At 30.9% G+C, this 15,674-nt stretch overlaps 1 protein-coding gene across 1 annotated transcript in view; it reads right to left on the bottom strand.

The window, feature by feature from the left end:
* Positions 1-3,368: 3,368 nt before the first annotated feature.
* Positions 3,369-15,674, bottom strand: part of LOC143225156 (H(+)/Cl(-) exchange transporter 7-like) — a 153,193-nt gene continuing 140,887 nt past the window's right edge. The window contains 2 exon segments of the mRNA XM_076454097.1: positions 3,369-7,156; positions 13,409-13,489. Of these exon segments, the coding sequence (XP_076310212.1) occupies positions 7,058-7,156; positions 13,409-13,489 (180 nt within the window). The 3' untranslated portion in view covers positions 3,369-7,057.

Genomic DNA, 15,674 nt, shown 5'->3' on the forward strand with positions numbered 1-15,674 from the left:
GGGAGGATAATTCACAACAATTATATATATATTTACAAGAAACTCAAACCTAATTAAACAATCAATGATATTAGATACAAATTTAGGAAGATCCTTTTCCAAGTTAGTGTGAAATTGTAAATTTAACCCTCAAAGAATTATTTATTGACTGAAATACATCCAGTAATTTTTACCCAAGATCCACAAAGAAGAGGTTCCAGGCCACCACTTTCTCTCAGCTTGCATATGACCCTCGGAGAAATTTTCGTGGTGTTTTGTCGTAATATATTTACCAGGATACATTGAGAACCCAAACAATTGTCTGATTATTTTCAAAAACATTCTTCTCACTAGCTGTGAAAACTGTATATATTTACCATGGACATTATATCTCTTTACGCTTGAATTCCACACACTAAGTCTTCTTGCGCTCAAGCATTTTAAGGACCTAAGTCCTCCATCACACTCTATTTTTCGTTTGGTTGAATTCAAATTTAACATAACTGCTTTTTTTTTTCTATGGGGAATGCTATAAACAAACCCCTGGTTTCGCTGAGGGACATTTGTTAGCAAATCTGTTTGTGGGCTATGTTAGAAAACCCATCTCCTAAATACAAAATTTAGTTATACATTGCAACTAAAAAAATCATGAAATAGTTGGATATTTTATGTAATTTCTTAATAAATTACAATACATTTGTATGAAACATACTTGAACCATTTTCGAAACGCTGTGCAAAAGAAAAATAAATATAGAGGTAGTTTATGAATTTGACCGAGTAAAAAAAGTTGCAGTTGAAAAATACTATTAATAAAATTTTATTGAAGTGCCGTTGTAATGGATTTACTAGTAAACACTTATTTTAATATATATTTCATTTTGATGCGAGTGACGTATATTGTTGAATATGTATTGCGCAAGTCCCGCCTGTTCTCTATATTTGCAGATTCTTGAGCGTAAGAATCAAAAATACATATTTTTAAGAATACATTAGCGTATCTTCTTATATTATTGTAATTTCGAGAATATGTCCTTAAAATTTATAAATCGGTTTGTCGAGAGACAATAATAGAATACTATTGTTCAGCTATAGTCAGTAAACTATAAGCCTTGAAATCTACGATTGTGATTAAGTTTATTAATCGAAAAACTACAGAATTTAACCAGGAGCGTCTATAGATTTCGAAAATTACGAGCCGTTCAACTTCAGAGGATTAACTTCGGACGTTATTGTTTCTACGAAGCCATTGAACAACTTCAGAAATAAAAAACAACAGACGTGTAAAGAACAGATCTCGCTAGCACTCCCGTCAAGTGAAGTGTATCTGTTTATCAACATAAGTAATTTGCGCCTCGTGGATCTGGACAGTTGATAAAATATTCGGTGCCAGACCAGATAGAAGATTGAAAATTGTTTGTGAATTTGTAATAACCGTTGTGATAAATTGTAATTTTTATACTAAAATATATTCGTGTTAAGAAAGAAAAGTGTTTTTGGCAATTTTGCATTTTTACAAAAATTAACAAATGAAAGCAATACATTTGCTGTTTTCCAAAATTTAGTAACATATGAAAAATTATGTGACACAGTTATCGTGCATAAAACACACATACACATGTATACACAAGGCTATCTCATCCAGCTCTCCCAATTTTCAATCTTGTCAGATTGGGAATGACAAAAATTTACCTCTTATCAAGCCATTATTATGCAATTGAAAATAAGCACTGAATAGAATACAAATGAACAGGTAAGACGTGATCTTTATGAATGTCAGTTAATCATTCACTCCAAAGAGAACATGAAAATGGAGATATGGGCAATTTTTCACCAGGTTTTAAAGAGAGAGAAAAAAAGACGATGTTTCAACTAAATACATTTTATATTGTCTACATTTTATTTATATTTTTATGATTTTTAAAACATCTTGGAAGATTGTTTGTTTCCAAGTGAGAATCTAACTATGTAGGTAATTTGGCAATTATAGCTTGTATTTTTCAAGATAAGAAATTATACATTGTTCCAAAAGATTTGGCACTTTGTTGCATAAAATTGGAGACTCGTTAAATTTGTTTGTTTGCTTAGAATTAAGCACAAAGCTACACAATGGGCTATCTGGGCTTTACCCGCCACTGGTATCGAAATGCGTTATCTAGCTTGTGAAGACCGCAGTCATACCCCTGTGTCACTTGAGGCCGCATTGTTAGTAAGAAATTGTCCTATTTAAAAAAAAAAAAAAAAGTCAAACATTTTTCAGTCGAATATAAGAGAATAATTTTTTTTTCCAAAATTATTGGGAAATAGAAAAGACATACGAAAAAAAAACCCATTCAATTAATGTAAAGAAAACTTCGATCAATTGCTCTCAACTGAAACACCATTAAAAATTTCTTGAATGTTTACAAAAATTAGAAAATCTGTGGTCGACTTTATTTGAGTATCGTATTCAAGTCTTATAATTATAATTTTTTCATAAAGTATGCATCTTATGCTTTATCAAAGTGAAGCCAGATTTTACAACAAAGTACGAAATTTTTGCAAACTTTTTATTTATGAATTGTAATTCAACATCAAAAGTTAGTTTGTTTTAAATCAAAATTCAGTAACCATGGAGATGAGATATTGTCCTGGATCCTATGAAAATGAGGGAGTTTTACCGAAAACCCCTGAAGAATTAGGCCTATTATACTTTCAAACACTACAATGTTTACCTAGTCACTTAACGATTTTCAAGAATTAGAAAAGTATATAATAACAGAATTCTAAATACACTTTATGATATTCATTATGGCCAGGTGGGTTGAGGCGTGCGACTCATAATCCGAGGATCGCGGGTTCGCATCCCCGTCGCGACAAACATGCTCGCCCTTTTAGCTGTGTACCAAACACATCGCGGGTTCGCATCCTCATCGCACTAAATATGCTCGCTCGTCTTTTCAGCCGTGGGGGCGTTATAATGTGACGGTCAATCCCACTATCGTTGGTTTAAAGAGTAGCCCAAGAGTTGGCGGTGGGTGGTGATGACTAGCTGCCTTCCCTCTAGTCTTCCACTGCTAAATTAGAGATGGCTAGCGCAGATAGCCCTTGAGTAGCTTTGCGCGAAATTCAAAACTCCTAGCAACTTGAAGCATTAAATAAACAACTACAAGTTCTCTTCAATAACAGTAAATAGCCAGCACTACATTCTCTAATGAGTTAATATTTTTCTCTGGAATAAAACATAAGAAAACTGTGTTTACATGCTCATGGTGAAGTAGAATATGGCACTACATTGAGTAGGAACTGTAAACATTTTTGTGTGAATGAAAAACAACCGAGAAAGATGAAACTACACGTATATATGAATGTTTAAAACATAATAAAATTATATTCTGTTACAACATAATATTCAAAGGTAATATTTTTATTTTTTGTTCCCTTATACTTTCCATTATGTTTTACACAGTTACTCTATATTCATCATAATTGTATAAAAATATCATTTCAAAATAGGAACAAGTCTTCCTTCAATGTTTCTAAAACAACTTTATATTGAATCAACAAAGGATAAAATTAACACTAACTTTTGTTAAAGCACTAAATTTGACTACATTTACATGTATTTATTAGTTTCAACTCAACTTTATACATCTCAATAACTTTATTTCATATATTTGGACATAAGCAGGAACTATTATTTCTTCTTGCTGATATACATTTATATAGAGGAAAATAATTAGTTGAAACAGCATTTGATAGTTACCTGTTATAAGGAAACTGTTTCAAATCATCACTAATTTTTATCACAATTTTTAACTAAAATATATGCAATACAATATTCACTTATTCACACAAAAAAATTAAATATGAAACTAAGTAAGGACTTTCTTAAACATGAGGATAAAGTGTTAAAACTCTTGATCTACACTGTTATCAAATCTTTTGTAAGTGAAAACATACACAGTAAGGTGATGTAGAAATAAAACTGCATTTTTGAAAGAGAACCATTTTTCAGATTCCAGCTATAAATTTATTATAATTTCTAAACCTTATTGACCCATTACTCATAAAGGGCTACTTACGTTTCACCAAAATTAAGAAAACTATATATATATACAACATAATACACTTACTATTATGAATATGAGCATTACAGAACACAAAGCTGTGCCTGAAAAAAAAACAAGTAGTGCATGAAAGGCACTACTCAAAGCAGTCTTTAAGTTGTAATAGCATATATATGTTTAAATAATGAGGGAGAACCTTATTTTGAAATAATAGACAATCTTTGGTGATCACTAATAGTATCTGTCAGGAATACACACAGATTAATACCATAAATAAAAAGTAAAAAAAAATACCAAAATTATGTAAGTTGTGTTTATAAATTTAAGAAAGTGTACGAATCAAACAATTCTGTTATGTCAATAATACAGATCAAGTGATATATTGAGAAATAATGAAGCTAAATGACATGAAGAATTGAGTTCAATATAAATTTATGAAAAGTTAATGATTTAAAACTTGCTCTTTACAAGTATACAAACAACTTTCAAAATAAGGTTCTCCCTCAGTTTAAAAAACTACTTAATTAAAATAACGAAACTCAGACTACAGTTTTATGCGCACAAAAAATTCCAACTAATTATTTATTATTAACTTGCATCTGTAAAATTTTATTTTTAAGCATTAACAAATAAAAGTCTGACTCAACAAGCTGGAAACTTGCTAACAGTTTCGATCTTAACAGCAATAACTACATTGAAATGATTATTGGAATTATATTACTCATAGCAAATGTAAAATGAAATAGTTGAATATTTCTAGCCCATCATTTGTTTATTTTATTTGTAATATAAAGATTATGCTTATGTTAGAATTAGACTATGCATAATTTTGTGCCTTACTAAATAAAAATATTGAACTTTCTATAAAGTTTTTCTGTCTCACCTATTAAAAATAACATATATTGAACAATATTTTATTACATTATGTAAAATGACACCAATTATTTGTGCAAGCTCAGAGACATTATACCCAAATAAAACAAACACTATTACAGAATGAAATATTCTTTTTTATTCCTTGTGTAACACAGTAACCTCCTAAAATAAAGGTTATGCAAATTATTGCAAGCTTTACTATGTCACAAGTTTCCCAAACTGTTAATGTAATACATATTTTGGAAGAAAAAAAAAATGTATAAAACAATCTATGCATACCTGTGTTCCAATGTAATAAACTGTGAGAGACAGACCCATGCTGTTTAGCATAGTTCTTTGACCATTGTACCTGCTGTTCATTTTAAATCTGAACATTTCCAATTACAACTAATGAGTATGACATTTTGGAGAATAAAATACATAATTATTCTTCACCTAATATAAAATGATATACATATAACAAATCTAATTACACTTTTAGCCTTCATTCCCACATCATAATTTCATTGGGAGGCTTAAAAGTTTATTAGTTCCACCATTACGTAGTACAGTAATCATTTCAGAAAATTTCATTACATTTAAGCATTTATAAATTTTTCATTTTAAACAATTACTGTCATCAAAATCTCATTCAAACAACACAATATTTCATCATTTAAAACTGTAGTATTATTATTTAAAACACACTGTTAGAGGTTAATCCAACTCATAAAAAAAAAAAGTGTTAATCATGCTCCTGCTAACAACTTCACCTTGCTCTATATAATTAAATAAGCTTTTAAAATCTACTGAACAAGTAACATTTATCTGAAATCCAATTTATAGCACTTCTACTGTTACTTGGTTTCAAACAAACTGTAATACATCCTGTAAAAATTATGACACTAACATAATTCAATAGTGAACTACAAGTATGAAAGAAAAACTCTGAATACACAAAGAGGAATGTGTAACTCTTTTAAACAGCACTACTAAACAAAAAACTCATTTCTATGGCATCAGAAAGCATGTGTCCCTTTGAAGTATAAATATATTTTAGGATAAGAAACATAATTTTGCAAACACTGAAAGTAAGCAAAGTTATAGTACTTTTTTTTTTACTTATATCTAAACGTACATGTACAAAATATCTAGTGATAATTCAAAACAGTTGAAGATATTTATTTACTGTGAACTGTATTTATGACAGCTGACAGGGTCACAGTTCAAAGATGAGTACATCATATGTGACACCCATGTGATATATTTCTTATTCCTTACTAATATAAAAAACAAATCTTTACAAAGGTTTCCTTCAGAACATGAACAAATAAATTTTCAGTACAGACAACTCTATGACCTTGGTCTTGCTGCCTTTCTTAAACTGCCAAGATATATGCCAGTATGGCATGATATTTGAAGTCAGATTATTTTACACCTTTTATCTACATTTGTAAACAAAATTATATATATGACTTATTTTCACAGGTCCATAACTAAAGTTTTCAGAATTTTCTGCCTTACTGAGCAGCCAAGTTTGTTTTTCCAACTTTATCTGTTTCTTCTCATGATTCCAGTTATATCATCTACTTTTTATGTATCAATACTCAACTACTTGTACCACTTTTTACAGTTCAAAAAAGATCTAATGAATAATTTATTTCCCTACCATTGAAACTCACTGGCTTCAGAAGTAAAACCATAGCTGTTTGCTTTTAGTGGTTGCTTTGAACAAACTTTGGAATTTTTCTGCTTTTAATTACAGCTTGTATGAAGTTAATAATAGTTTTAATCAATTTACATATTTTTAAGGTAAATGGCACACAGTAAAGCAGTATATGCAATTGTTTTTAATTACTCTGAAAATCATTATGAGCTGCCAGTAACATTTATTTTGTCTGAATTTTTTAAAGTGTCTATGTCCACCTAGGTGGCCTGTATCTGTAAGAAAATTAAATACTAAAAAATACTAATGAAAAAAAAAGGCTGATATTTATCATGCATATGGTTTCATATTATTATAAAATATCCTTAGTGCAATGTAAAATAATTATACATTCTGATTTTCCTTAAATAAAATTGTTTTTTACAACACCTACACAAACATAATTCAGTCTTTTCAATTAATTCATACAGAGTTTTAAATACACATAAAAAAACTGGCTTATATACTTCTCAGCCTACATAAATATTGAGCTCTTCTAAACCCATCTTTCCTCTGTGTTTCCAAGTGCGATATCGAGCCAAATCCTTTCTTGTTACAATTCCAATAACCTAATCACCAAGTGAAACAATATTAAACTTAGTATAAGGCTACCTTTTACAACACCTTATTACTGTTTTTGATGTGTTAAAATGTTTATTCACACAAATAATATCATAAGATTTCTTTCTTTCCTCTTAAAACAATTTCAACAAAAGTACTGAACAAGGAAAAAAAAATCATATTTATCTAAATAGGTAAGCTAAACCCAAAATTAAAAATCTATTCTTTCTAGTAATAAACTTTTAGTGAATTGAAGACAACTCTTAAAACCTTTTTTTCATCCTTACCAACTAAACTGTCAGTGAATTTAAACTGCCATTGATAATTAAAAATTGCACATTGTTAAATTCTTTTTAAAGTTTCTATAATTCTAGTTTGAAAATAGTATTTAATATTAAAAAAATAAAAAAGGATTACCTACTCTTCATGTCACCATAAAACTTTGTATCTAAGATGAATTAATAATTAAAAGCATGTGACAATAAAAACTGGGGTAACTCTATGACAGCATGAGCTAACTTATAATACAAATCAAGCATCTTGGAGACAATTAATAATTTGTAAAGACTGATTTTTGTTATTATACAATAAAACTTTGAGAATATACAATTTTTGGTTGTAAAATTATACATTTTTAGTATTAAAATAAGTTTCAAATATGTCATTGCTTTTGAATACTTAAAACCTTTTTGACTTATTGCAATCATACTGTCAACAACCATGTGATTTAAAGTTCTCAATGTCCTGAAAACAATGTAGAGCATGCACCAACTTACCCATAATTTCTACTCCCACATTGCCCATTATACATGAATCTGAAGATCTTACATAAGTTATGCTTTCACAAAATTCAGATTTATAAGATGCAGCTGGTTTTGAGGATATAGGTACCAATGTATTTCAGAGGAAAGTGCCTGATTGAAATTCATTTTAATTCTAAAAATTAAAAGTAGGTACATGTTCGTTTGAACCATGGAAAGCAAGAATACCCATACTGAGAAGGGATAAGGGAGGTAGACTGAGAGTTAAAATTAGACAAAAATATAGGTTAAAATGCAAGAAGATAATAATGTGTACTACACAAAAGTGTTGGAGATAAATCCAGGAAATATTCAAAGAGCTGGATTTGAGAGAAATTAGTTGAATGGACCTGCCTTATATAATGATTGAATTTAAAAACACTCTGAATGAAAACATATTTCTTAGCAAGATTCCACTTCTCCATGAACATCCTTTAGTTTGTACAGAAAAAAGGTTTTGTCAGGGTTGTAATGTGTTCACTTGCAAAGCTAAAACATTGTGGCATAACAGGTAGGAGAAATACTTTTATCATTTTCCAGTAGTGGAAGGTTATCAAAAGAGTAGTCTAGTCAAAAAGTATGAGTGGGCATACACCCAGGGCTTCAGTTATTCTTCATCTATACTTAAAGAGGCCAATGAGACATGAAATTGAACAAAATCAGTGGCCATTCAAGAACAACTGAAGATCCAAGCTGTCCAAAGCATAGAGCTCAATAAATTGAGAAAAGTGCAATAACAATATTAAAATAAAACAAAAAAAAAAGAGATGTTCCCCATACTAATCAAGCTTTAATATAAAATTTAAGAATGAGAATCTCACCTCAGGAAACTCTAATGTTACCCAGAGATGTATTCATAGAGAAGGCAAAATATTTGCCAATGCAATATCAGCCTATCAGTCACCAGATGGCACCCTTTGTCAATTTTCAAAATGCATTTCTTCTTCAAAAAGCATCTAATTAGAGGATTGAATTATGTCTGGGAAAAAGACAGAGGTTCAAATAAGATGCAACAATTCTGACTAGATGAATCCATACAAATAAGATTATTCCAAATCCAAGATGCCTGTGCCACCACAAACAATAAAAGTGTGAGCAAAACAGTAAATAATCATTCAATAGAGAATACTATATAAAGCCAAAGTACAACAACAAACTCGGAAAATGATGAATCCTCAATGTAGCAGTTTCCAATTAATGTGCTATAAACTGCATAAACTATTTTATAATTAATGAACAATTAGTAAAACTTCAGACCTTTTTTAACAGCAGAAAGTAAAGAACTTATTAAAAAAAGAACTCAGATAACATTTTAGAGGGTGGAAATCTCAACTTGTGAGAATCAACTTAAAATTAGCCTTACAAAATTTACACAAGTTTGTTTAGTAGCCATGCACAAATTTTGGCACAGTACATCTAGCCATTTTTGCTGTAGGCTTTGGTACTTGAATGGATTTGAAGAGAAGCCTGACCAAATGATTAAACATCTTCTCTTTCAAGAATAAACATAAAAAGTCCCATGACTTGCATAGGAGTTTTTTAGCAGGCTCACCAAGGTTTGAAGAAAATATTCAGGACTGTTTTTATAAAGGCTTGTGAAACAATAATAATATAAGTAAAACTAATAACAACAGGAAGAATAAATATACAACCTTTTAACTCTGTCTAGTAATCTGAATATCAAGTTTTTCCTATTATCAATACTGGCTGGGGTTCTTGTACCCTGGACAGAAGTTATGTAAATTCATGTTTAATGAAAGGTTATCTTAGGACAAGAAAAGTTGTTTCCCTTATATTTATATAAAAGGCTATAAAAACAGAAAAACACAAAATGTTAAACCCTAAATTTTCATGCATCTCCTCATGGACTCAACAAACTTTCATGCCAAATTTGGTGAAGATCCATCAACTGGGAGAAACAATGGCAAATAAAAAACAACACAAAGCAGTCATTAGAGTCAAAAAAGCAAAACTAAAAATGTGTGTGTATTTCCTCATTGACCTAATGAGCTTTCATACTAATTTTGGTGAAGATCTATTCACACTCTGCAAAGTATCTACATGGACATACAACAGACAGTACTATTGTATTTATACAGATGATGCCAGTGCATTAGATCCATGTGTGATGTATTTGTTACATCATATCTGCACCCTGAAAATGGAGAAAAATAAAGTTCTCCGTGATGGGAAACGGAGGTGAAATGGTAAAACTGTGACCCCTATTGCAAATATACATGCACACAGGATAAATATTTTATGAAGTTTGGGCTGAACATGGAGTAACGAAAACATTTTTCCAGTATTATATAAGCAAAAGTTCCATTATAGAATGATTTTTAGCAGCCCTGACCATTGAGATAGAAGGCCTTGAGCATTGTTTCAAGAATAAGTCTGCTTCTTAAGATGGTTTTTACCCTGTCCTTTTAAAAATTTTTGTGAAATTCCTGGGGAGTCTCCATTATGAATCAATATCATGATTCATGATTCTAATTCCTATGAAGAAAACTAGGATACTAGGAAAAAACAAAAAAAGATTTTCTCCCACTGATCTGTGAAGAGATGGAAGAAAATGGCAACATGTAATAGTAAATCTTTAGTGTAATCAAGGGAGTTGAAGAGAAAGAAATTTCCTGATAAAATTAAGCTGTAAATGGATGTTGCTGCAAAACAAAAAACCCATTGGAGTTTTCAGATGATGCAAGTATACCACAAGAGCATGACACTGTGAAGTGAAATCATTATTCTCAAACCAGAAGGATGTGTCTGACAGTAGATATTGAAGATAGAAGAATTAGAACATGAGACATCAAGGCTTAAAACCACTGGAGATTGTTAAGGTGTTCCTTGAATAGTGTTAATCTAAAATCACACTTGTGCCAAATACTGTTCAGTATTACATGGGAGCTGCAGTTGTGAATAAGCAACCCAAAAGCAGATAGGTGGTCAACTGAGTGAATACGGAAAACTAGCAATAAATTTGACTACTTAACAGACAACACATGTACCCAAAACAATGTGAAGAGAAAAGCAATGGAATGATATATTACTATCCATTCCTGATGGCACAAAGTAAAATGACAGGAGTGTGGATAAACAGGGACATAAACAATCATGTATATCCACTATTGTCATACAATGGTTTTGACTAAAAGAAAAGTCATAATAACCTTATACTCAATTTTGAAAACAAGGTACCCCAAGGAAAAGATGAAATGAGGCAGGTCCATGATAGGTCCTTAAATTATTGATATTCTCAGAACTACAAAGTTAGGAGTAAAAACCAGAAGATGTGTGATAAATGATTGAAACTACCTCTTTCTGAAATAAATGAGATTTTCTAACCCAGAGTTTGTGAGGATGAAAATAAAAAAGATTTTAAGATCAGATTGACGGATCTATTGAAACCAAGGAACAAAACTGCTTGAATGTAAGAAAAAAAATCTCATGGGTTATTAAAAGATGATTTTAATGTGATTTATTAATACTAATTTACAGTGTCATTTTTTGATTCGCAAGCCTCAGCTTCCATAGGGAAAAAATATGGAACAAGTTAAAAATATAATCCAGTGATGAAGGATACAAGAATTACTTAAACATTAAGTATAACAAACATATGTAAAGAGATGAAGCTTGATTATTAATCTGATTATAACAAGCTAAAAATATTTGGCTTACAACTCATTTCAATTTGGTAATATAAGCTCACAAAACAAAAGTGACATTCACTTGGGAGTAATTAATATTTATGTGAGTTTTCAACTTTTATTACAAATACATAGTAAAGTAAGGAAAATGTATATACATGTGTGTGTGTGTGTTTGATTAGAATATGTGAATTTAATGCTTTAATATTAAGAAATAACAATCACCATGTTTATCACTGGATAAAAATTTGAAAGAAATAGGATTAGTAAGCATTGTTTCACAAATTCAACTAAATATGGTATTCCAATATTGTTAGAAGGTTTAACTTAAAATCTTGGAAAATGTTAAGTAATTTATGACTTTCAATATGACCTCTCTGCACTACATATTGCTATTAGGTAATACTTACAACAAGTTCTTAAACATATGAAATGAAACTAAAACAAGAAAAACATTTTATGCTTTCTTAAGTCAATTTTCAATATTTTTATTCCCATAATAATTCCAGCTTTAACAGTACAGATGAGAATAAAAGGAGTGACTGATTCAGCTTGAATATTTGCAACTACAGCAACAACAAATAAGAATATAATCCAATCATTAAGAAGTGCTTAAAATAAACTAATAGAGAAAAATAAAGAAATCAAAATAAATAAGCTAATATGTAACTGAAAACAGTTAAATATTAGTTATTTACTGTACATATTAAATTTTGTTTTTATGCAATAGTACAAAACCAACAACATTTTTTGGTTTAACTGAAATTAGTTTCTACTTTAACATTCTAAAATCTATAAAAATCAACTTATTTACAATTTGTACAACTTAAAAATGAGAAAACCTTAATTATGTGCACACAAATTTAGAATTTAAAAAGTGTTCAGAAATAATAAAGATATACTTCATTAATATTTGAAAAAACAACATCCAAACAGTTTAATTATTACTCAATCAAAAACTGTAGTGTCAAGCAAGGAATCCTTACAATTACCGCAATTATGTGATAGATAGCATTAAAAGGTGGTAAAACTATCATTCAGCAAGATTAGATTTGTTACTACTTTGAATTTTCGATAAAACAGTCTTTAGTCAAATCTATCATTGCAGCTGGAACGTATATATCTCAGTGCTCCCACTCCCACACACTGCAACTGGGACAGATGTTTCCCTTTGCCATTCAAAATTGCCGCTTGTGACCTATAGGAGTAAAATAAATTAAGAAGTATTTATTGGTATCCCAACTACTGTTGACATATAGTTTCCCTCAGTGTTTTCCACCTCGCTCTTCAGAAACCAACAAGGTGTGTAGACAAAATGCAAAGTAACTGTGTGCCAACTATACCTGCATGGCTAAGGCAGTGAGTAATAGCCATAATTATTAAGCAAATATACTTGATGTGCTTGAATGAGATAGCTTACAAGATAGTGAACCTATGTTAAGTGGTATTCAAACATGTGATGACGAAAAGGCAATGAAGCAAGAGGAAGCTAACTCTTCATCTAGTGGTGATAGTCAAGACGATGAAACTGAACCCAGCAGAGGTAGGCATAAATGGCATCAACAAAGGTAAACATTTCTCCCAGTCACAGCAAATAGGTTAAAAATATTTGTGCAATATAATGCCATATGTTCTGAGCCACACATAGAAATAACTTACCTATAAAGCAATTTTTCTGATTTTGCACTTACTGTTTTAAATTATACATACAAAATAAGATTAAATATACAATGTTTAGCTGAAAACCACATGCATAAATTTCTCTAATAAATACTTTATGTTCTAAACCACCATAACTACTTAAAAGCCATACCTCATGTTGATCATTGACTACAACAATATGTCGAAGTCCAAGAGCCCTGAAGAGACGAAAGATACGAGGAAGAGATGCACTCTGTTCAGAATAAAATATCTTTCAAATTCTTGTACAACAGTTATGATTTTTAAAAATAAATCAGAATTTTTTGAAATTCCTCAATGTTTATACTTTGTGTAATAAACTATTGTTGAGTTACTTATGTAAACAGATGAATTCTGAAAATTAATTCATCAAGAAAACTGAGTTAAAAATGGTTAAGTTCAAGATAATGAGAAGTTGAATAAGTTCAACAATGAAGTTTAATGTCTTTTCAATTTCTTTAACAATGCAAATGAGAATTATTATTCAGAAGTAAAACCACATATCATTGCATATTCTATGTCATCAATGTTTTAGGTAAATTTTATAACTGTCCGACAGACTTCCATTTAAAGCTAATATGGTTCAACAAATTTAAAGCTTTTGATATAAACTAAGTAAATGGAGATTTTCTTGACCTGCTACCAAACAGAATTTGTTCAGACAGAACTAAAAGCTTCAGGCATAATTTAAAGTAAATAAGGATTTTCTTGACCTGCTACCAAATAGAACTTGTTTATATATATCTAAAAGGTTTATGCATGAGCAAGATAAATAAGGACTGTCCTGACCTGATATCAACTCGAATTTGTAAAACTGATCTAAAAGCTTTGTGCATAAACTAAGTGAATATGGATTGTCTTGACCTGCTAACAAACAGAACTCTATCAAACAGATCTAAAAGCTTCATGCATAAACAAAGTAAAGTTACAATATTCCTATATGGAAAATGTATTTATGATGGGTACTAACCTCCCATCACAAAATTAATTATTCACTTTCAGTGTTGCCCTCTATACACAAACTATTTTTCACATGCCACAAGCCTTCTACTGCTCCCTCTTGGAATTGAAAGACTCAAAGGTATCTCTCACAGAAATCATCATGCATCACTTCTCTACCAATAGGAGAATGACATGCTCATGCAACCCCTCTACTGAACCATCACTTCAAAGTACGTGAGAATATGTAAACACCAGATTAAAGTGGGAAGAATGGTGGAAAGTGTGAAGGGAGGAAAGTACTTATCAGAAATACATTTTCAGTATTGGAAAATTATAACTTCCAACACAGTACTTATCTTCTCTCAAAAAAATTAGATAGAATCCCACAGTGAATAGGAGAAGATACTGGTTCAATGGAATGATAGAAGTATACACCTTCCCACAAAAAAATAAAGGTGTCCAAAGGATACCCCTGAAAATAAGTGTCAAATCCAAAGATCAGATGAAGAAAACTGCAACACTTCTGTATAAGATATGATCTTCACCTCACTGTGAAATGTGGAGAAGGTAAAAGCAGTGAATGAAAAGAGCACATCTAAAGGTAAAAGAACTGTTAGGATAGTTTTTCAAACCATATAAAATATAATTCAATCCCATAATTAGAAAAGTGGGTAAGACAATAGATGTGCCCTCATGTATAGAGTGGTTAGGGCATTATGAATCATACTCTGTTAATCAACTATATCCAAAACTCATGCTGTGAGGGTATGAGGAGGATCACATCATTTAAACATGAAACACAAAAGACCAGGGGATAGAGAATTACTCTGTCTCTCAGGTATATCACAAGTATTAACACTCAGCTATTGATCTGGGAACATGATATCTGGTATTGAAAGGATGTCTATAGCATACAACAACTCCTCCCAATCAAGAAGAGACCAGAACCATCCAAAAGGCAATAATGTTCCGAAATTAAGATAGGACAAGGGAGCCAAGAGGACAAAACAGCAATGATCCCATGTATCATTTCTGTGATCCACAACACAAGACAGTGCAAGACTGACAACTCAAAACATGTGTGAAAACTTGAATTGATTGCTTCTATTCTAAATCCAAAACTAGGCCATGAAGTAACAACACTCATGCAGGGGTAAGATGATGGCTCCCAATCAAAAAGGTGAGCAGCACACTACAGGCATGGCAGGAACAGACATTTCATTCCACTTAACCTTAGAGCCCTGGGTGGTATAGTCCAGGAAGTGCATGTTTATGAAGCAAATATTGCAAGATTATCCATCTACAAGTAATCTTGTGGAACACCCCATCTCAACAGTCAACACTGTTGAAGCCATGAAATATAATGCACAAGTCAACATGGCTATACAGTGCAGATTTCTAGTTAAAGAATGTCTAGTTAGGCACCCTCAACACAGAGTAGGATCCAAAAATGATAA

Source organism: Tachypleus tridentatus, chromosome 9, assembly GCF_004210375.1.
Source record: "Tachypleus tridentatus isolate NWPU-2018 chromosome 9, ASM421037v1, whole genome shotgun sequence".
NCBI classification, from domain to species: domain Eukaryota; kingdom Metazoa; phylum Arthropoda; class Merostomata; order Xiphosura; family Limulidae; genus Tachypleus; species Tachypleus tridentatus.